This window comes from Podarcis filfolensis, assembly GCF_964270895.1.
Source record: "Podarcis filfolensis genome assembly, chromosome: 2".
NCBI classification, from domain to species: domain Eukaryota; kingdom Metazoa; phylum Chordata; class Lepidosauria; order Squamata; family Lacertidae; genus Podarcis; species Podarcis filfolensis.
In genome coordinates, this window is record NC_139605.1 from 79,523,856 (window position 1) to 79,547,672 (window position 23,817).

The window sequence follows — 23,817 nt, forward strand, 5'->3', positions numbered from 1 at the left end:
TGTCCTTAGGTCTCTGTATTGGTTAATTCTGCAGTGATTTTATATATATATATATATATATATATATATATATATATATATATATATATATATATACATTATATATATATATATATATATATATATAATTCCTCATTCCCAGTTGCAAACCTATTTGATATGAACTGGTGTTTTCAGTTTGTGACAATAAAAAAAAGTTGGTTATATTTACATGTGCTTAACGTTGCATAATTGACCATTGTACAGGTGTTTTAAAACCATTAGCTACTGCTAAATGAATTTCAAGATTGACCCAAGTGGGTTTGGTTGTTATTTGAATACACATGTGCTACACAGATATGGTTTATTAAAGACACCCTCTCTCTCACTCCCCCATCACCACTTTTGTGTTTTTGCTGTTCATTTACCTCTAAATCCTGTTTTAGCTGTGGATATACTCTATATCATCATCAACCAACTGGGGTAGAGGAATACCACTGACCCCACACAAATCCATGGTGAACAGTGGGACTATATACTGGCAAAAATGAAAATGTCCCAACATCTGCTTGGAAAACAAATGTTTGCTGCATTTGTGAAAAAGCAAATATAGCAAGAGCTATATTTGGCTCTGGTTTATTTCGATGGATCATGCATCTCAGCAAAATATTCTAGGTGCAAATGATCGGCATTCAGAGTAGGGAATGATCAGTTGGCTGCAAACAAATGCTTCAGAATATCGCAGCCAATCTTGTAGTACATAATAATTGTAGTTTCAGTTGCTATGGAGAAATGAGGAATAAAACAGCAGCAAACACCTGGAGCTAATCTATAGACTAAGGTATTATTTATATTGGTCTTACTGATGTGCTCTGTCTATGGATCATGTTCTGTTCAACGTCTTAAGGCTTGTCTAACCTCTTACAGAAAGTGCTGTCTGTTCAAATCTTCCATGCATGAGGGAGAAGGCATTTCTGCCAGGAAAGAAAAGGATGATTTTAATCCATGTTTTTTTCTGCTATAACAGCAAAGCCAGGGATATGAAATAAAATACAATATTGTATATGGTATCTTCGCTCCATTTATTCCCCCCCCCCAAAAATAATAATTCTCCATGCACTAGACCCAAGTACTACAAGGTAGTGAAATATTTACAACATTTGTACATGTGCTTTTAGGGAGGTCACCCAAAAGTTCTATTTTTATTTGGATGTAAAGAAAAGCTATTTTCCCCTAGACTAGTTACATCGATCTGAAGTGAGAGATGACTCTTCCAAAAGGAAAAGCCCACAGAGGACAAAGATATCACATATTTATAGTGAATGCTCACAAACTGAATGGTATTTTTACCTTTGAACTGCTGCCACTGCATAATGCCCAAAATCTAATGGTCTGTGGGTCCTCTCCCTACGGTGCCTCTCAGATTCATTGGTATCGTATGTAATACTTGTTTCTTTTTTTGCTTATCGAATTTCTTAAAACGTTGACTGATAGCATTCAAACTACAACAATTTCATGGTAGCCTTAGACAATATATATGATATGATATTTACTGGGCTATGGCACTAAAGAATTCAGACCACTTTAGAAGTTCAGAGTTCCATGATGTGCAATGGATTCCTAAGTGACGCAGGGCTGATCCACCTCCTGCACATGTCAGGGAATGCTCTGTGTGCATAAAGGAGCGTGCGTAGAGTATTCCCAGGCACTGAAGAGAATGGGATGCTTCTACTTGCAGGAAAGCCCACAAGTATGTTAAAAATTCCCCTCAAGTGCACTACAGCCATTGGAGCGGGGCGTCAGCTTGGATTTATACAGGTTACCCATCTCTCTAATAAATTCCAGGAGTAAGGCTCTTCTCACCCAATTTCTTTTCTACTTGTTTAAAGGTAAAGGTAGGAAACCCAGTAGACCAGATTAAACAAACAGAATGCAGTTGGGAAAAATATACGGGCGTATGAGTCCATTTTGGCAATGCGGATGTGTATCCTTCCATGCCGCCAGGCTCCCGTTCGGCAATCCTCGAAGCAGCAGAAGAAACTTGCGCAGTCCTTGCCATCGAGACATTCATATCCATATTCTTCGTCCCGTTCTTGGAGGTGTGTGGCATTGTTCATTTGGATAGTAGCTGACCTGGGGCGGATATCGATTGTAGGTGCCTAGGACAAACGAGCAGCAAGAAGGGGCAGAGGGGAGAATGAGTGATTTGCTCGTTGCTACAATGTTCTGTTTCAACTAACATTTGATCCATCAAAATCGGTTGCTCTACATAATGTCAGAATGAGGGAGCCATGATGCTTAGATATGTTACAATGATGAACCTTTAATCTGGAACTTTCTCAAAGCAACAATTCAACACTCCGTCTTTAAATTCCCATTTTACTTAACAGCATTGGTTTGGTTGGGTTTAATTCCAAATAGGAATGCAGAATAAAAAGTGCTGAGATTTGTTTAAGTGACTGCTTCATATAAGAAGGCAATCACAATTCTCCCTCCCCCACTCCATATCACTATTAAATTGGGGGGGGGGGAGATAATTTAAATGCAGAATTCTTGAAAAAGAATGCTTTATGTTCCTGCATGGCTAGGTAACTTAATTTGGTTAAGGGGAAGAGGATGCCACATAAGAATTATTTGAATATAGGTTAGGTGGGGCTCTATAATGATCTCTGCTATGAAGCACTCCTGACAACATGCAGCTCTTGATTAACAATGGTCCATTGACTAAAAGCTTCATAATGTCAACACAGTATACAGCAGCTGTACATGTAGAATCACTTGAATCACGTTTTACTGACAAACTATTTTGATCCTTTGGTGAACATACTGCACAAAACAGCAGCTGGCACACAAATGATCAAAAAGAGTGAATTGTTAAAATTAAGGCTGGAGTCAGAAAATTGTTTGAAACAAAGTAAAATTATAATTTTAATAAAGCTCTGATTTTGGCTCCCACCTGCCTTTTTTTTCTTTTCTTTTTTGCAAAAAAACATAACCCAGAAGAACTAAGTATCTGCATTTCAGAATGAGGGATATTTGAAGTTGTTATACAGCTACCTGTATTTGCCATTTTGGATAGCAAATAATCTGAAGAGCTGGGGACAGCATCAAATGTAAGCAATTTATACCCTTTCAAAACTCTGAGCGTTTGTGTAAGAACAATATTGGCACCATTCCAATGGCATCTGATTGTTCATTGCAGATCTTTGAGAGATTTGAAGCTTGCATAACTTTAAATGAGATCATTAAGAGTCAGCACTGAGTTCTAAAAGGGTTTTTGTGGATTCTTGGTGTAGCTAGTGGATTGGATCCCATGAATAACTAAAAAAGAGAGCAGCACAAATGCTTTGGATATACTACTAGGCTCTCTTCATGCATGCGATCCAAACATGTTAAAATCCATTGAACTTATCATAAGTTCAAAACAGTAGTGAATTAGTGTTTGGGCTGCTGAATCAACTTCATGTTAATATCTACATATTAGCCATTCTACTTCACTGCAAGGTTGCTTCAAGTAGAATGCATAAATATCTAACAAGCCTTTACTGAAGCTATAGTTGTTCAATTCAGCAGTCACATGCAGTGGATTTCTATACCAAAAATATTATACCTTGAATGAAAACATCCGAAGAAGCTTTGGTTTTGTAGACAGAAAAAGAAAGAATCAGAGGTTTTTAAATTAAAGAAAGGTAGAGAGGGGGGAAAGGAGACAAAAAGTAGCATAAATTAAAGTTACTTTTCTAAACTATAGCAAGTCAAAAGAAATAGAAATAGAAAAAGGATTTAAGATAGAATTTTCTATAAGAACTTTAAAAGCGATTAACATGTAAAGAAGGATCTGAGTTAACAAAACTTGGAAATCCAATTTAAAATAGATTGACAGTTCAGGGTTCTGTGGTTTGTTCTGAGTTATTTCCATGGATAGGCAAACATACTGTGAGTAAGACAGTCAAATACTACCATTTTCTTTTCTGCTCCTCTAACTAAGGGGAAAGACCCACTAGTCTTGAGTAGATACTGTTTTTCTTCAAGGCCTATAGGCATTAGTTTCTACTCTTTTACCTTCCTAGTTCACAATATGGTGAACAAGGATTGCAGATTGTAGAACTATCTCTTGGTTCTTAAACTATTTGTTTAAGAGATTTATATATTGCCTTTTATCAATGATTTCAATGCAGATTACCCAAATTAAGACAACAGCATTAAAAGGGAGGAGGGACAGCATTGTGCTAACAGAACACCCTATAAAATAAATTATAATAGTAAGTGGTAGAAAAGAGAGAAGGGAGAAAATACAGGCAGTAAAAAGAAAAGAGATGGGAATAAAGTGGCAGGGGAAGAGATACAAGAAGAAATCATTCATATTTTGAAATTCAGATTTGTAATGTCCATACTCTCGACCTTCCTTCTGTCCTTAATACAATGCTTCTAGGACTCAACAGGTTTATAGGATCAGCGAGGAGACTTCTATGGGTACAGGTAGATCATCTTGAGGTAACTTCCCTCCTGCCATCTTTCAATATTAGCAAGGAGTCCAAGGACACCCATAAAGGCAGTGGGTCACATTCCTCAGATGCCCCACGTTACAGGCCTGCCTTCTAACCTCCACCACCCATATATCTGTAGACACAATTCCAAAAGGCTACTCCTATCAGAAACTGTGGTGTGCCTTGGTGGGAACTGGAACAATACAAACACACATCTATAGTCTTAATTTGCCCTGTTATTTTCAATCAACCAGAACTGTTCTCTGTGCCTGGGCTACAAAGCAGTTTGACCACAGCCTCAGAGTTCACAAGCCATCACCAAATGAGCTAGTTGGTGAAAATACATGCTCCAAAAGAGAGAGACCATAATTCCAGGCAGATTAATTTTAAATGTTACATGCAGCCCAATCCTGTGCTGGAATTCAATGCAGCTTGCTCCCACAAAGTGTACCTAGGATTTAGTTTGTTCCCGTGGTTACAGCAATTAAACACAATAGAAGATATGCATATGAACAGAAAATGGACCAAATAAAAGTGGTCAATTTTCCTGTCACTAACAGTTAAGTTTCCTTTAACTGTGAGATTTGATGTATAGCTATTTGTCAGATTTTGTCACTCAGTCTTGATACTCTTCTGGAATCTGGTACTCTGGTACTCTGGTATTCTGGTACTCTGGTACTCTTCTGGAATCTGGCTATCAAAGCCAACCCCAGTATAAAAAAGGATCATGTGAACCTGATCAGCCATTTCCTTTCTTTCCCTTCCCTGGTCATCAAGCAAACCTTCTATGGTTTCCACTTCTAATACAGCTACAGGACAACAAAATGCTCATTTCTGGGAAACATAATTAAAATGTGGGTTATCAGTTGGTGTAGTAATAAAAATACATACAGGGTTTTTCTTCTTTTTGTCTTTATCCTTGCTTGGCTTTCTGTTACTGACAAAATAGTGAAGAGTCCCATACTCCACCAGGGCAGAAAAAACAAAAATAAAGCAAACTGATACAAAAAGATCCATTGCTGTCACATAAGACACCTTGGGGAGGGATTTGCGAGCGATCGTGCTGAGGGTGGTCATTGTCAGAACAGTTGTGATACCTAGGAAGGGAACAGAAAATACAGTACTACTTCAGGGTTCTCCCTTGCGTAGAGGAGCTGTGCGGCATATGCTGGCATGAGCAGAAGGCCCTTTCACACTGCTGCTGAATGCACAACACCACAATCCTCTCCCATATGCTTCAACACATGAGGCATTCCTTGAACTGCTTAATTCCACATTAACATTCAGCTCCCTCATTGTGAGTCCCTATGGAATGCTCCTGGTTTCTGTGGGATTAGAACAATCAGCTTGCCTCGATATGGTCAGAAATGTGCTTATATAAACCAATAAACTGTGAGGTTCCCCTGAGAAATGCAAGCAAAGGTCTCAGTGCTTCAGGATGAGGTGAGCAATGCATCATAATAATACCCTTGGGTTGCATGCTGCCTCTCTCCTCGGGCATCTCCAAAGTGTTTACAGATATTGATTAACTGAGCTTACAAATAGGCCTCTTTCACTTAAGATCTATGTAGGACCACTGGTCCATGTAAACATCTCACTCGAGTGTGCTTCAAGGGATAAGGAGTGTCACAATATTGTAAATGGCAATGTTTATCACACTGGGCAGCATTTGCGCATAGCAGTGATTGAACTAAAAGTGCTGGATTTTCCATTTCAGTTGCACAGAAGGATGTAGTTACATCAGCTTCAACTGTTCCATTACTCCTGCTAAGTATCAAAGGTTGGCTGTGTTTTCATGACACGGAGCTACTGTATCAATAGACAAAGCAGAGGGCCCAATTTCATGAATTGGAAAAACTAGGCCTAGAAACACTCTGGGATTCTCTAAAGGTCATTTTAATTCTACTGAAACACCATGGAAATAATTTTGTTCACTACAATAACATGAAATAAAGCAGGCATTCCAGTCACACAGTGGGATGCCCAGTTTATGTATGAATTGGCCCCAGATCCTGACAGTTTGGATCCATGTGCACAGGGAATGGTCATAATTCAGTATAGGAACACAAACAATCAGAATAAAGAGAAGCCATGACCTACCCAAAGATGTTCTGGCTGGGACGGCATCCTTATTAATCCAGAAAGAGACCCAAGATAGCACTACAATGAGTGTGCAAGGGATGTAAGTCTGAATGGTGAAGTAGCCCATTCTTCTGCTTAGATCAAAGTAGACTGCCATGACCACATAATCTCCTGTAAAATATATGTTATGCAAGGTGATAGGGCTTAAGGTGTAATAGTCATTCCTCAGTCATGATTTTTCTGTAATTTTCACTGGATGGTATTCAATTAAGTTTTATTCATAGTAAATATATCAAAATTTATGAACCTAATTAATCATGTTCATTAAATCCAATGGAGTATAGCCTGGTTTAATGTCACCCATTGTGTTCAGTGAGGGTTATTCCCAATTAAATCTGCAAAGGTGTTCAACCTTAATCTGCCGTCTAAAGGTCAGTAAATAAGGCACTAGACTGTTCCTCTGCTCACCCCAGGAAAGGCCCTACTGTTGAACACCACAGAAAAGATTCACAACTCATGCTTTCTTCAAGGCAAAGAACTGAACAGGTGTCTCTTTAAAACTAAAGGTAGTGCCTTATTGACTGGAAGGAATGCAGTGAAACTTCTTTGAGGTTACTGTGCTGTGCTTGGTACAATACAACACAGCACAATAAAGCAACATGCTTGCCTCATGTCAGAACACACAGCAAATGTTAATTCATTAGAATTATTTTAATAATAAACTTCCCGGCTTTGAGCACTGACATTTGGCGTGCCTATTGTTCGACTATAGAAGCAACCCAGATAATTGCATACCACCATAAGCAATCATAGTCCAAATTTACTACAACAAAATATTTGCATTTAACTTTGTTCAGTGCATGTCACTGCTTGATTTTTGTTTACTTAAAAATGTTCTGCCATTGCTTTCCACCACTGGGCTTTTTCCAAAGGACTCTGAGGATGTCTACTAAACTTATATTTAAGCCAACATTTAGAGGATTACACAGTTAATTCATGGATATATGAGTGAAAGGGAGAGAGACTGAGTAGGGGGTTGCCCAAAGGTTGATTGGGATCTACTAATAGCTCTCTGGGTGGTCTGAAGTAGATTGACGGGAATTGCTGACTCTAAGTGGATGAAATGTTTAAATGAAGAAAATGGAGATAGGTAGGGGATATATATAAAGAAAGGCACAAAGAAATGCAGGATGGGGAGAGTAACCAGGACTAAACAAAAATATGTGGGAGCCATGTAAACTCAAATTATTTTTTGGTACTCAGAAAGTTCAGAACCCAGGGATTCATTCTAAGTCTGTGTATCTTTCTTCTCCCCCCTCCCCAACCTGGCTGCCATTGGTGGATCTTAAGGCTCTAGTAAAACATGAAGTAGATCCCACAAGCCTGAAATCTGCCAACCCCCATGATAGAGCATAGTGCAATACAGAGAATGTGAGTCACACTTAAATTAACTCACATTAATTTTTCTTGTGGATTTCAATGGGACTTAGTTACCACTTTATATGTTGATATTGAGACCTATTTCAGAATGCTATCTCTAAATGTCTATCCTCAGCCCTTTGGCCACCTCATGTGCTATTAGTTCCAGGTTGTAACCCCTTTAAGTACTTGTGCTAAAGTGGCTCTATGGAGATATATATATATATATATATATATGCATAATAAATGGCTCCCAAAGCTTCCCTCAGAAACACTGCACTCTGAAATTAACAACACAAGCTCCCATGGGAAATTGAGTTTTCCTGCTCCGTGAATTAGTCACACTGAGCCTTAGGCTGACAGTATATGCCCCCTTTCTCTCTTTTCTTCTCTTGCATACCAGAGGTGATTGGAAGCTCTCCTTTTAACTTCCATCTTTTATATCAGAAGGAGCTGCTTGTGGACTCGATATGTCCCCAAGGTTTTTAATGCCCCCCCAAGACCCCCCCCCATAATTTGGCAGTGCTGGCATACTTCTTAACAAACTGCTGTGCCTTCTTCACTTCAGACTTCTTTGCTTTTTAGTGTTAAAGGTCCCTCCCCCAGACTGATTTTGTATGTGTGTGGGGATGTGTGTGCGCTTTCTTATACTCATATACATTATGGCACAACTATATGATATCCAAAGATGTGTCATGAGCATGTGCAGACAGTGTAAAAAATCTGGGATATTCTGTAGAACCCAAGATGGGAGAGTCACAGGACATTGTGGTCCCAGTACCATCCATGGAGTGGCTATAGCTATGGTGTTAATGAACAAACTCAAGCAGACAACAATCTGGATTAAAAATGGCCACAACCTTATTGATTCCAATTGTAGGTGGATTTTTGCTCAGGCATGGGGTGAATATCCATTCCAGCCTCCTGCCAGAGGGCTGAAGCTTTTAACAGTGTTGTGCCAAGGATTATGGGCTCCCCAAAATAGCGGTCTATGGACGTAGCCATCCTCAGGCTGCCACTGGAAGCTCTATGGCCCATCTACCCCACATTTGGCTTCTGGACAGGGATTTGCATCAAGACTCCTCTAATGGGGTACACTGAATATGCCACTGGATAAGGTCTGGGTGATGCACCACTTCACCCAAAAGCTTGATGACTAGGATTCCACCCAATGCCTTAACCACCAAAAGTTGTGACATTTTGCTTTGGAGAAGGCAAAACCTCTAGATAGGCCAATCTCTCTGCAGGCAAATTCCTTCCTGGCTCCAGATATGGCAACCATTAGCAACCAGAGCAAGGTCAGATGGTACAAGGAGGCAAAAACATGGTTAAACAAGAAACCTAGGAAACAAATATGGTTAAACCAGAAACCTGAGAAGCAAGTTATAGTGAATATACATGATAAAACAAATGACCTAGAATGTAACTAAAAGGGTAAAAGGGTAAAAGTACAGGAGCATGGGAGGGTTTGCTCTTCTGATGATTGTGCTGAAGGAGTCAGTGTCACTGGTGGACCAGAGCAGGAGAAACCAACTCACAAGGCTCTGCCCACTAGTGGGATGATCCTGACTGGCTCATTTAAATACAGAATTTTGGCAGGCAGTCCTGCCCTGCAGTTCAGCCAGCTGAGGAAATTCCCAACGGCTGGTTGAGATTGTCTGTGACAGCTGCCAGGGACAGTGGCCAATCCACGAGGGGCTGCAACAGTCGGCCCCCCAGGAGAAGGCGGAAGTGGCCATTTTCTCCCAGTGATTCCTTGAAGGGCCCTGAGAGAGAAACAGTCCCAGGAGCTCCTACCAGAAGCTCCCACTATCTAAAGGGGGCTTTGTGGTGGAAGGCTGAGTGTAGTACAGATGCAGCCCTGAGAGGCTGCTGCACAGCAATGCCCATATAACTGCAACCCTGGAAGAAAAATACACATCAAAAATTTCTGGGCATCAAACCACCACCTCCACTGTTAAAAGAAAATAACCAATTAGAGTTAACCAATGAATTTTGCTTCTAATAGCAAGACTAGCATCTTAAATGTTAATTTAGCTAATGTGTACAAACATGAATAAAAATCTGGAATCAAGCTATTTAGATGGGCTCTGTTCAAAGGCAACAGGAGTTTGCGCAGCACAAACTGCTTTTCATGGGTTAGGAGTTTCCCTTGTTTGCTTCAGGAATAAATAGTGCCAGGACAACAGATGGATGGGGAAAGGAATGAAGAGAAATCTGTGATGCATGACCTAAATTGGTTCAAAGTTTCCCGTGTGGTTTATCAACTGTTCCTTAAGGACTGATCAAATGTTTAACAGCTGGAGTAAACATGGGTCACTGTTTAGATGATAACTAGTAGACACAATGTTATTGGCACAGTTGACAATGGCCACATGGCATGTAGAAACCCAGATATACACCAGCTGTCCTAACAAACCATGCTCTTTACAGGGAGGAAAAGGGAATGATTTAGAGTGGACATTCTGCTTAAATTCAGGATTGGCTGAATTAAATGTGTTGTGGCAAAATATTCTAATTTAGGGGGGTGCGGGATTAGTATCCTTTCCTCTTTCATTATTGTATCTTGTAGTATCTGCTAAGAATTTGAGCAAGTCTATATTTCAAATGATGCATCTTCAGCATTTGAACCTGCTGTGGTGCTTTATATAAACACTCGATAATAGTAAGGCACCCAGCGCCTCTGAAATTGTACAACTGGCAAGTCATGGCACATCTTGTCAGCTGTATAAGTAAGAAATCTGCCCACAATTAGCACAGGCCCCATGTATAGCATCATGAATTAGCTCTATCTGCTCTGTCCTTTCCGAACATTCATTTCCATGCCACAATTAGAGTTTCACTACATAATGAAGTCAAGCACAATTGCATCTTTAACAACGCTTGCTCCAGAGTTCATTTATGTCAGATTCTCTTTGGGATGAAGCTAGGAACCCAGAAATCCCAACTATATTTTATGACTAATTCTGTATGTGTATCGTGCTAGTGAATGAGTCAGAGATGATCAAACATGTTCAATTCATGAGTGGGAAGCGCATGTATGTCCCAATCTTGGTTCATCCTATGGTCACAGAATCACAAATCAAATTGCTGTGGAATCCACGGGGCAGTGCAATGCTTTGTACATAAGACTTGGTGGGCAGGGGTTATTCCAGAGAATCACTCTGATATGAAATGACATTTCATTTTTTTAAAATTAGTGTGACTTTTACTGCTTAAGTGCAATTAAGCATTTGGCATTTCACCATTGTTTGTAGCTCCATCCTATTGAAATTAAGGAGCAATGTATGTCTGTGCATTTTATTCCAAAAGTAAATGCTATCTGTTCTGACATTATGCTGGTACCATTCTTTAGCAAGTTATAACTCACCTCTAGTTACCCTTTAGACGTAAGCTGACAGCTAGAGACCTACAGTTAAAATGCAACCTTACATCTATTACCAAAGGGTACAATACAGTCAGCAGCTCTTTACATGCTCACAAGGTCTAGGACATCTCAGCATATCTTCTAAATCCACTTTAATGAGTGAATTAATGTTTTCTCTTTGCAAATGATCCTTGGAAGGGAATATATGGAAGTGTACTGGGAGACTTGCTCACTTTAGCTTTCTATATATGCCTATGTAAGGCACCACTTGTGAATCTTTGGAATGTAAATGTGAACAGTAAACATACATACACACAATTCCCAAGAGTAGGTGTAGGGGTGTAAGGGTATGTGGGTGTGGGTGCACGCACTCTTTAAATGTTTTTGTCATTTTAGTTCTGAAAGGCTTATAAAATGGCTGCTATGCAAAATACAGCTTTTATATTTTACCAAAACTTTTAGCATATAATGTAGTTAACTGGGACATAATTAATATAAGTAAGCCGTTGTCATTTAGAAAAGTAGCACAGTGCCTATCTGGGGATTAGCAGAGACTTGTCAGGAAGATGTTTGGTATTTGGGATTAGCATCTATGTGAAGAAAAAGCACTGATGGAGTAGACTGAAGTACCTCAGGAGGTACCATTACACACCAAAGTGTAAATAATCTGCAAATGAAGATGCATCTGCTTCCTTTTCCTTTTATTTCCTCCTCAGTAAGCTACCACTGTGGAGGAGAGCAATATGTTTTTTTCATTTGAGCTGTTCAGACTGGTTGAAAGATTGGCTTTCCAATTAACCTGCAGAGTTCACTATTATACCAATAATATTCAAGGAAATTGCTCTGCGGTTGTGAATAAATGAGATTTTAGAACAGAAGCATTTCCTCTGCATGCAACCTAGGATGCAAAAACGCCTTCCAAAACTGGAGCCAAAGTTCTGACAGTTCAAACTCTCAGTTCTTGTATCTTGTAAATGCTCTGGAAAAAAATGTACTCCATCTCACTCCCACACCCTCCATATCCTCTCATGGGACTTTCACTTCTGTGGTCCATTAGGATTAGTACCATGGGATGCATCTTGGAAAGAGTAATCCAAAATCAGATTCCACCTCTCCACCACTGTAGAAAATTTATGTCCCTTGTCCTACTGATGCTGGAGCATAAACACTGGTAAGGCTGAAAATGGATCATTCTGGCAAATGAACCTGAAAGATCCAATGCCTTAAAAACGCGCACACACACACACAGAGAGAGAGAGAGAGAGAGAGAGAGAGAGAGAGAGAGAGAGAGAGAGAACTACAAGAGCTGCTGTAGCTTATTCCCTTTGTGCCCAGTGGGAGGCAGATTTGTTGCTGCTTGAGAAAGAAAGAAAGAAAGAAAGAAAGAAAGAAAGAAAGAAAGAAAGAAAGAAAGAAAGAGCAAAGGGGTAAAGGGAGGGAAATATCCAGTGTGTTTTCGGCCTGTCAAATCCTCCATCAGAGAATTTCAAATACAGAAGTTAAGTCTCTTGTACTCAGTGGAAGGAAAGAGGAAACAGTAGAATAAGAGGTTGAACATTCTGTATTGAAACTCCCTGATGGAAGACCTGAGAGGTCCCAAGTGCCTTGGATGTTAAGCTCTTACTCTGTCATGTTGCTCCTTGCTCCCACTCCTACCCCCATGGCCTGGGGTTTCCCCCTTTTTGTTACATTCCTCCACCTTTTCCTCCTTTCTTAATAGTGTAAGAGCTCCCCTCCACCTGCTGTTCCACCCTGGCAGCTCTGAATGAGGTGGAAGAACTGCCTTTGGTTTTTCAGCTCTCCTTCAATCCTAAGAGTACCATGCCTGCTTATCAGGGAGGCAGTGTAAGTTTGTCCCCATTTCTTTTTCTTTCTTCATGTCAATTTGCTAATTGTGGGATACACAGAGTACAGAGGACCTATTTGACCAAACACACTTTTGAACCCCCTGGCAAAGTGGAGTGTCAAATCAAATGTACTAAAGATATTTGATGAAGATTTTATTGGCAAGACTGGTGGGAGAAACCCATGAGCTCCAGCTTCTGCCCAACTCACAGCTTGTGGCAGCAAAGATCCCTAGAATTAATGTCACCACAGAGTGAGAAGAGCCATGTAAAAGGCCAATGGCACAGACACAAATTACACAAGCAGGTTAATGCTTAGGATTCTACTTCGTCAACTCTCTTTCAAGTCTCTTTAGATTGCCAGAGGTAGGATAAAAGCCAGCTCAACACTCCTCTAAAAGCCTTCCATTCCCAGGGAGTTGGGAAAGGCAAGGCTCCTATGCATTTAATCTTTGATGCTTATATTTCCAGCTACTTTCAAAGTCAAGGGACAGTACTGCATAATAAAACTGGAACAAAACCCTTCTAGCTCAGGGCACTGATCCTCGGAGAGGCTACAGATGTTAACAGATTCATTCTGCCTGAACCCACACCAGGAGAAATACTTCTACAAGGAAGTGCCATTAGAAAGTACACCACCATCAAGCTGGTAAGAAGGTCTCATAAGGAAAAAGCCAGAGGGATTCTGGGATGCAGACAAGATGAAAAGCTGTTTTATTGCTCAAGTTCTTCTCCCTCCCAAACACACACACACACACACACACTTCCATGTTTTTTCAACTTCCATCCTTTAAATATTTCAGAGGACTGCATCACCATTTTTGCTGGAACATTTTGTTTTAAATTCCCCTTAGGAAAGTAATCTAAGCAAGTAAGCAACGAGAAAAACTTATCTCACTACAAGATTCTGGAGGGCAAAACAAAAGCAGTGCAGATCAAAAGCAGACTCTCTTGGAAGCTCAGTGTGATCAGTCAGGCTAATGGCATATGTATTTCAGGGCAGTTCAGCTTCAAAAGAAGTGGAATTTCAGACCAACTATAGAGAGCTGGGGTGTTTGGGTGGGTGGAGGCTGGAAAGGAGGTGACTATGCACAATGTCCCTTCAAGGGAAAAGCACAAATGCAGCAAGATACAGCTTTGCTGAACTGGAGTAATTCCAGGCAAGCCATTTGCAGCCCCTTTAAGGTCTAGCAGATGCTTGCTGGTGTGCAGCTGGAGGAAAGCAGCTATAATTGGGTACCGCAGTCTTACATTGCATGGTGCATGTTATACTAATAAAAGAAAATGCATGAACTTTCGAAACTAAACTAGACCCAATCTAACTGCAGAATGAAAGGCTATAAATGGAAAGTAGGCAAACCCAACGACAGTGCAAAAATAAGCCTCCCTATGGTCACCCAGTCCCATTCTGGTGTTCAGGATACAGAGACATGTCTTGATTATTTTACTAATTATATACACAGATAGGTAGGGAAAGCACCCCATATACATGATAAAAATTATTGGAGAACATTTTCCCTCTTGTTTATTTCAGGTACGGCTAACATTTGGGCCACCAAATAAACTTGCATCTTGCTTCATGCACAAATAAGCAACTATCCTGTCCTGCCTGATGTGGCAGGCAGTGACTGTTTAGCAACTTAACAAGCCACAGAATGAGAGCAGTCAGAGATAGATATTTCAGGACCCTGGATAGGTCCTAGAGAAATACAAGTGCTCTGGAACAAAAAGCTTAAAAAACGAACAAACATGTTTTGGAGACTTAATGCATTTCTTAGTGTGAATTTTAAAAACCCATGAAATGTATCGTTACTGTATCATGTTTCTTATCGCATTAGAAGAAGCAATCTCTTTTGTAATCTGTAGACTTTATCTGTGCTCCTCCATTAAAGTCCAAGCCTCTTGGGGGAGAAAGGAGACAGAAACATCTGAATTTGATTGCTCAGTTTGCACCATCCACCCCCTGAATATTTGCTTTAAAAGTTTTGCCCCATTCCCAGCCAAATCTCCACATTTGAAACACACATTTGCTTGAGCATTATGTTTCAGTAGACACATACAGATGTCTATTTTTTTTGTATGAAATATGCATTTATGAAATAAAATGTTACAATAAAAAGGACTTATATGTGGTTAAGTAGCATTACAGCTGAGTGAAGGAGTAAGCAATACAATCCAGGAAACAAAGAGCAAAGTATCTTCAGGGTCCTAAATTGTCCCACCCTGATGCCTAAGACAGGATAACAAGTTTATACTAAACTGTGAAATCAAGCTTGGTTGCAAGTCTAACACCACTTACATGGGACTTACTTCTGAGTAGGTATGGTTAGAATTGCAGCCATAGATGGCTTTGAGTTGGGCTGTTTTGCCGTTTAATTGCCACAATATTCTTTGTTGCTTTTACTGCAAAAGACTACCAAGGCTACCTGTCTGGAAAAGCATTAACTTTAATTATAAAAAAGTTTACCCTACCTTTCTAATGCACATGCATTGCTAGATACAAACCCAACATCAAGTCACCCCTCTAGCTACCTTCTGAAAACCACACATTCAATTGAATGTGTCAACCCACAAAGTATGAAACCCCATCAGTTAGGGTTCCCCTAATGCCATTGAAGGACACAGGTGGTGCTGTGGATTAAACCACAGAGCCTAGGACTTGCTGATCAGAAGGTCGGCAGTTCAAATCCTCATGACGGGGTGAGCTCCCATTGCTTGGTCCCTGCTCCTGCCAACCTAGCAGTTCAAAAGCACGTCAAAGTGCAAGTAGATAAATAGGTACCGCTCCAGTGGGTAGGTAAACGGCATTTCCGTGCGCTGCTCTGATTCGCCAGAAGCGGCTTAGTCATGCTGGCCACATGACCCGGAAGCTGTACGCCGGCTCCCTCGGCCAATAAAGCGAGATGAGCGCTGCAACCCCAGAGTCGGTCACGACTGGACCTAATGGTCAGGGGTCCCTTTACCTTTAATGCCATTGAAGACAGCATCCTTAAAATTCATGGGAGGAAGGAGGGCATTTCTAAGTCATGACATAGCATACTTCCTCAGATGCATTGTGAGGTGAGAATGGAACCAGATCACAGAAGAATCATTCTACTTTCCAATGGCAGGAAAAAACTGTTTGTTTGCTTGTTTGAAAATGAAAAACGCAGAGAAGTCACCACAGCTGACTCCATTACTTTTCCACCTCCCACAGTTAAAACCATTACTCTCCCACCCCACAAAGTGCCCCTGAAAGTCCTATGAATTTCTTCCTCCTGCACCAGATTGTGTAGAAAGTGGATGCTAGTCAGCTAAGTTTTATTCAGAGTTGACCCATTGAAATGAATGAACCTTGACTAAGCTAGGTCCATTAATTTCAGTAGTTCTACACCAAGTAAAACAAAGCTGACTATTGCCCACTGTCTTCTGAACATCTCAGGAATGGGCTTGTGAGATTGGGAAGGTACTTTCTAGCTATCCCTAGATAATGTAATTTGCTGTACAAATCGCTGCAACAGAAACACAACTTTCAGGGCAGCTCCCTGGATTCTCTGCAGTACATAAGTAAGTAAAGCTGCATATTGCTCCTCTACAAACTGCCTGCATTGATTATGGGTTCCATTTGGGGTATGATGTACCAAACTGGATACTTAGCCTATATGTTCACTCTGTTTTGAAGCCGCATTCCCTAACCATCTCCATTCTCATAATAACTCTGCCAATAACCAGCCTAATAATAGTTTTCACATAATAGCTTACAAATATAGGGCACAGCCCATAGAGATTTTCTGGGATGCATCTGGTGAACTAGTTAGTTAATCTCACAGAGCTCTAATGAAGCTAGAAAACATCTTGCATTTTACAAAAGCGTAATCCCAGCTCATTCCAAAATACCATTTCAGACAGTAAATGATTACATATTGTCTGTACTCTCAGCTGCAAATCATAGTTAATGCTTACATTTTACATTATTTTGTTCATTTTGTCAAACTAGCAAATGGCCTTATGAATGCAGAGCACCATTTTTCATTCTCTATTACAGAAGATAGAGTTGCACAAAACAGCCAACTATTTTGTGGAATTCCAAATATCCAGAATATTCTGTTAACTAGAAGGTAATGGAACAACATTTTGACTCGAAGACGAGCTTTGAGGAGAAGACACCTGATTTAGAGTAGTTTAACAGGAGGGATGTCCTACCAAGAGATGAGCAGATTTTCCCATTTCTATCCCTTTACTATGTGTGGTCTCTGCCATGTGCTCCACTGCTCTTGAATTCTTATTCCATTAAGATAATATATATAACTAATTTCAGAATGGAAGCATGAACAATTCATCTAAGTTATTTCAGGCATTTGCATTCCCCACTGTTACTAATATGCACGTAGACGTTCATTTTTTAGAAAGCTACCCTGCAATGCTCATGTGGTCATACACACAACTATGAAGTTTGTGTTTTGTTTTAGGAATGCACACAAGTGCTCAAACAAAATCTATATTGACTCAACTATACATACAAACACATCAGGACTGGATTTGACGTTGTTTTATCAATGCAAACCTGCACATATATCTTAAAGATGTGTACTGGGGGAAATGATCGTTTTCCTTTTGTGATTTTGGCTTTAAAATTATTTTTTTTAATTTGTTCCTTTTGTAAAACTTTCACTTGTATTTAGCTAATTTGGAATTCATTTTTTGGACATCATTATTTTCAAGGGAACACACACACAGCATTTTTTTTTATTCAATGGCATTTCAAAGCTGACTAGAACTACATTTGAAGGATTTAGATTACTTCAGGGCATCACACCTGCAATTTTTTAAAGAGAGATTAGATAAAGAGTCTCCATTTGAGATGCAATTTAAAATGGTGAGACTTCCAATAAGCTTTCTATTACATTCAATGGAGTCTAAACCAGATTAATGCTGCCTGTAACTTTGGAGTTCTGTGCTCAACTACCATGAAAATTGAACACATTATATTACTCCATAGGGGCATAACACTTGCCATGTTTCAAGAAGATCAGACAAGAGTCATCCATGTCAAAGACTAGGAAAAAATAACACCTTTAAAAATTCTCTGAACTTGGATTCTGGGGTCCAAAGATCATTAATTAGTCTGCTTATAATCCTTTGAAATGTTCTTTGAACTGACATGGGTGTGTAACTTTGGAGTTTTGCATTCAAATGCATGACAATTTTAGGGATTCTAGTACTTCCTCTGGGTATCTGACCTGCCATGTTTTGAAAAGACTGGAAATAGGGAACCAATCTTAGGTCTCTCGTTAAATCATAGAATCATAGAGTTGGAAGAGACCACAAGGGCCATCGAGTCCAACCCCCTGCCAAGCAGGAAACACCATCAGAGCCCTCCTGACATATGGTTGTCAAGCCTCTGCTTAAAGACCTCCAAAGAAGGAGACTCCACCACACTCCTTGGCAGCAAATTCCACTGTCGAACAGCTCTTACTGTCAGGAAGTTTGCTTTTAAAAAGAAAACTCTTCTTCATTGTGTTCCTTTGCTCATAAGATTGGTACCCTATTTCCAAGAAAGTTGATATAGGGGCAAGGAACAGGGAGAAAGGTTCTGAGGTGGGGGATGTAGAAGATGATGGGAGACTTATGGGTATAAATGAGACAAAGGCATTGCTGGTGCAAAGTGGAGGACAACTTCCCTGTCAGTTTTAGAGCTGGCCAAATGTCTTCCCCATTCCCATGCGAACTTTGATGCAGTGTTTCAGCTTTCAAAAACTGCCAAGAAATACATAGAATCATAGAATCATAGAATCATAGAGTTGGAAGAGACCACAAGGGCCATCGAGTCCAACCCCCTGCCAAGCAGGAAACACCATCAGAGCACTCCTGACATATGGTTGTCAAGCCTCTGCTTAAAGACCTCCAAAGAAGGAGACTCCACCACACTCCTTGGCAGCAAATTCCACTGTCGAACAGCTCTTACTGTCAGGAAGTTCTTCCTAATGTTTAGGTGGAATCTTCTTTCTTGTAGTTTGGATCCATTGCTCCGTGTCCGCTTCTCTGGAGCAGCAGAAAACAACCTTTCTCCCTCCTCTATGTGACATCCTTTTATATATTTGAACATGGCTATCATATCACCCCTTAGCCTCCTCTTCTCCAGGCTAAACATGCCCAGCTCCCTTAGCCGTTCCTCATAAGGCATCGTTTCCAGGCCTTTGACCATTTTGGTTGCCCTCCTCTGGACACGTTCCAGTTTGTCAATGTCCTTCTTGAACTGTGGTGCCCAGAACTGGACACAGTACTCCAGGTGAGGTCTGACCAGAGCAGAATACAGTGGCACTATGACTTCCCTTGATCTAGATGCTATACTCCTATTGATGCAGCCCAGAATTGCATTGGCTTTTTTAGCTGCCGCGTCACACTACAGTGCAGTGCAAATCTTAAAACAGAAACAAAATAATTCCGAAAGAAATAATTTTATAATTTCAGCAATATTAATACTACGTTATCTGAATTAATAGAAATAGAAATTACTTTTAATTAATTTTATTCGTATTTCTTACGTCTGAATTAAATACAAACGAGGCTCTTTTATATCCTCTACCCGTAATAAGCAAATACAGCCCTGGTGTACACCAGTAAAACATTGCACAAAGAGAATATTGATGGAAATCATGTGTACAATCACATCAAGCCTTTTACATAGTTTATCAGTAGATATTTAATGTAGATGTGATAAAGACACAAATGAAAAGAAGAAACAGAATGCTTCAACCAAGTGTGTAGAGGTACCAGGTTGCCCCCAAAACTGAGGGGGCCCAGCACATGTCATGTGTGTGTGATGCATGCAAGACATCATGTGATCTGGAGGAAGTCGAGCATTCTGGAGGAGCTGGCCACTGAAGCTGTGACACACATCGCATCATGGGTTTCCCCCACCTGTCTTGTCAATATCACCACTATCTTCATCATCATTGAGGGGGGCAGGTCCCTTCCAACAAATATTGAGGAGGCCAAAAACACCTGCTGTGAAGTAGCGTAGCAGTTCTATCCTCCATCCCATCCAACTAGTTTCTCTAGGCTAGGCAGCATAAGACAGCTTCTTGTGCTCCCTTTGTGACACAAGCTGTAGTATTTCAGCTCAACTCAAACAGGTAAAATGTTATTAATATGTAAAACCCCTCAAGGACTTCATAACAATCCTATATAGCTGCCATTTGACTCTAATCGTGATGCTCTTTGCCTGGAATGATAAGAAAACACATTATCTAATGGTTCACATCTTATATAGCAGATTTAAAGATATCATAATATGAAAAGCCTTTTTACGATCACTTTAGGAAAAGTGCCATGTGCTGCAAATAATTCATTTAACCAAAGCAAGAAGAACCATCTCTTAAATGTAAATTGAGAACAGAGCACACAAAAATCTTATTGCAAGGGGTGTCTACCGCATGGCATTCTTTTTTTTAAGTCTGGAAATTAAAATGTTCCAAAAGAAAGCCAGCTGCTGTGCGGAATTTTGCAACACACCTCCCAAGAATGGAAGGTAACAGCAGGAGCAGGGGCAGACCTAAAGGGAAGGGAAGCACCTGGGGATATAGTCTGTCTGCACACTACATAACTATTTGGGTTTCAATTAACCCTTCTGCAGCTCCCCCCTCCTTATGAAGCCATTTAACATTCAGTAATTTATAGTCTCGGGCAATCTGGGTCTTTCAATAGCCCTAGTTCACCTGACAACAGATTTTTCACAGCATTCTGTTTCATCCAGTCATATATGTGACCTGAACTAGTAATAATGATGATAGTATTAATAGTGACAGCTCAACCTGTAACCTAGTTATGCCAGTGTAAACGTATTGAAAACGTTTTGGTTCTAGTCCCTTAAATAAACTGAATCTCGGATAGCTCAGCTGGTAGAGCATAATCCTCTTAATCTCTGAGTTATGGGTTCAAGCACTATGTTGGGCAAAAGATTACAGTGGTACCTCGGGTTACATATGCTTCAGGTTACAGACTCCGCTAACCCAGAAATATTACCTCGAGTTAAGAACTTTGCTTCAGGATGAGAACAGAAATCGTGCTCCGGCAGCGCAGTGGCAGTGGGAGGCCTCATTAGCTAAAGTGGTGCTTCAGGTTAAGAACAGTTTCAGGTTAAGAACAGACCTCTGGAACGAATTAAGTACTTAACCAGAGGGACCACTGTACTGCATTGCAGGGTCTTGGACTAGATCACCCTTGCACACACACACACCATTGATTTAACTAGATTGTGGACTAGGTTGTTCATGTAACTGAGGATCCTATTCCTCTGCTTCCCATTCTGCCTTGCTCTGAATTAAAGCTCCTCATTACAGTTGATGGGCAGCAAGAAGGGCCTTGGCGTATTAGCTAAGTAGGTTACCAAAATGCTATGTAACAACATGAAGTTGAGAAGCCGGCAACTGCAGTTACATTGTGAAAGGATTTAATTGGGCAAGAACAGCCTTGGAGGCATCTGTGTTTATTATTGAGGACATATATATGCCAGAAGCCAATCTCTCTCGCTTTCTGTCCCCCCCCCCCACCTTCATTCCAGCAGTATCTCTTCACTCTGAACTGCCTAGAAGTATTCCAGCTGATTTTCTGTTCCAAATCAAAATGTGACATTTTGGTTACGACCTGAGCCCTGTCCAGCTGTTCAAAGCATATTCAATTAATGCACACAGGAAAACCCAATTCTGCTCAGAAACTTTTGATGTCTGGACAGATTCCCTGTGTTCAGATGTACAAATGGTGGAGGGGGTGGGGGCTCCATCCAGGGTGTCAAGTAACGGGGTATGGGTCCACTGTGGTTTGCCCCCACCTCTCACATGAGTTGGTTACACACTGTGTTACCCAAAATAAGGAAAGGTTTGAAAAGGAAGAAAAGTAGAAGACTTATTTAGATGCTCTCTGGGCTATCAAAATCACATGAGGGAGCTGGTAAGGCCTGTCCCATCTGCTGCGTAATCTTCAGCTCCCTTTTTTTTAATCCCTCCATGAGTTCAAGTGAAGTCCTTTAAAATAGAGAAGCTGCTCACTGAAGCTCCCTCTGCAATAGAGTACCCACATGGCCAAAGTTTTAGATCATGTAGGGACTCTCCATAAATACACCCTTCAGTCCTGCATTTCTGTGATTCTCGGTAAAGGTAAAGGGACCCCTGACCATTAGGTCCAGTCGTGACCGACTCTGGGGTTGTGGCGCTCATCTCGCTGTATTGGCCGAGGGAGCCAGCGTACAGCTTCCAGGTCATGTGGCCAGCATGACTAAGCCGCTTCTGGCGAACCAGAGCAGCGCACGGAAATGCCATTTACCTTTCTGCCGGAGCGGTACCTATTTATCTACTTGCACTTTGACGTGCTTTCGAACTGCAACAGGAGAGTTGACATACCAAGGGCAGAAGAGCTTGCCAGCCCTACTCTCCCTCACATGATTAAGTCAGCAGTGGGGAACCTCTGGTCCTCCCCATTTGGCCTGTGAGGCCATTTTGACCAAGCTGTGTCCACCTGCCCTATATGAGATCCAATGAGGGACACGCCCAGACCTGGCTCAGCTGAAAGGAGGTTTGCAGGCACCACCAATCAGCTGATCGGTGGTGCCAGCAAAGCCCTAAGCATTGGGCTACATGAGACCAAATGGTCAGCTGATTGGTGGGTCTTGCAGAGGCTGTGCAATAGCACTTTTGAAGTCAAACCCTTACCTGGGAATAAGTCCCACTGATCTCCATCAGTGAATTGTAGCATTATTGTTGTAGATGTGCATCAGTGGTCATTAAACATTTTTTGTTTGTTTTAACTTTCTAATCTTTTTAGGACAAATATCTTTTATCAAAATTTGTTTTTATTACATCTATCTCCGGTTGCAGACTTTGGTAATGAAATTACAATGTATTTCTTTCCTGGTATCACAACAGTTTAATGAAAATAGATCATTAGATTCAGTGATTTCAATAAAAACAGGAGTGTGGGCCGTGAGAAATGTAATTTGCACAACATGTAATTTGATGAATGTGTCACAAAGTGTCATTAGTACTTATAACAGTTGCTTGCTTTAGGGTAAGATATTCTTAATGCATGCTCAGCTTGAACATTTGCTTTAAAAATACAAATTAAAGGATAAAGCAGTCAATACAGAAATGCTTATATCTCTGTATTTTGTTATGGCTCAAATGTCTTATTTTTGTTTGTGTGAAACTAAATTATATTTTGACTCTTTAAATGATTTTTGTAAATTTTCCCACTCCAGCCATGAAGTCCTTTTCTGTACTGCAGAAAAGTGCATTAACTAGGGAGAAACATTGGTGGTCTTCACTAACTGTATTTCATAAATATACTTGCATTGGAAAGAAAGGAAATGTTTACAAAATCTGACAGCTTCATCATTATGACTGTGTATCTGGTAATCTGTTATATTCTCACTTGACCTTAGTAGAGCCCATGTTAAACTATGGCCACCAAAGCTTTCTGAGCAATTACCCAAGTAGTAGAGATGGACAAATATGTCCATTTCAGCTTCTCATTCTCCCTGTCCTAAGTACAGTTGGCTATATTTCAGCATTCGTTTTAAATAAAATTAATACATTTTAATACTTCCCTAAAAAATCCATCAGTATTTTAGTGCACTTTTCTCCCAATATGCACATATTTGCAGGCA

General features: G+C 40.5%; 1 protein-coding gene across 2 annotated transcripts in view; it reads right to left on the reverse strand.

Annotated features, from left to right (window-relative positions):
* Positions 1 to 301: 301 nt before the first annotated feature.
* The window catches only part of GABRG2 (gamma-aminobutyric acid type A receptor subunit gamma2), a 60,435-nt gene continuing 36,919 nt past the window's right edge, over positions 302 to 23,817 (reverse strand). The window contains exons 7-10 of one of the 2 annotated variants that reach the window (XM_083597236.1): positions 6,567 to 6,719; positions 5,358 to 5,563; positions 3,590 to 3,613; positions 302 to 2,138 (exon numbers count right to left, since the gene is read on the reverse strand). In XM_083597236.1, the coding sequence (XP_083453362.1) occupies positions 1,863 to 2,138; positions 3,590 to 3,613; positions 5,358 to 5,563; positions 6,567 to 6,719 (659 nt within the window). In that variant the 3' untranslated portion in view covers positions 302 to 1,862. The remainder of the gene's footprint in view (positions 2,139 to 3,589; positions 3,614 to 5,357; positions 5,564 to 6,566; positions 6,720 to 23,817) is intronic. The other variant, XM_083597237.1, reaches the window with a different exon arrangement.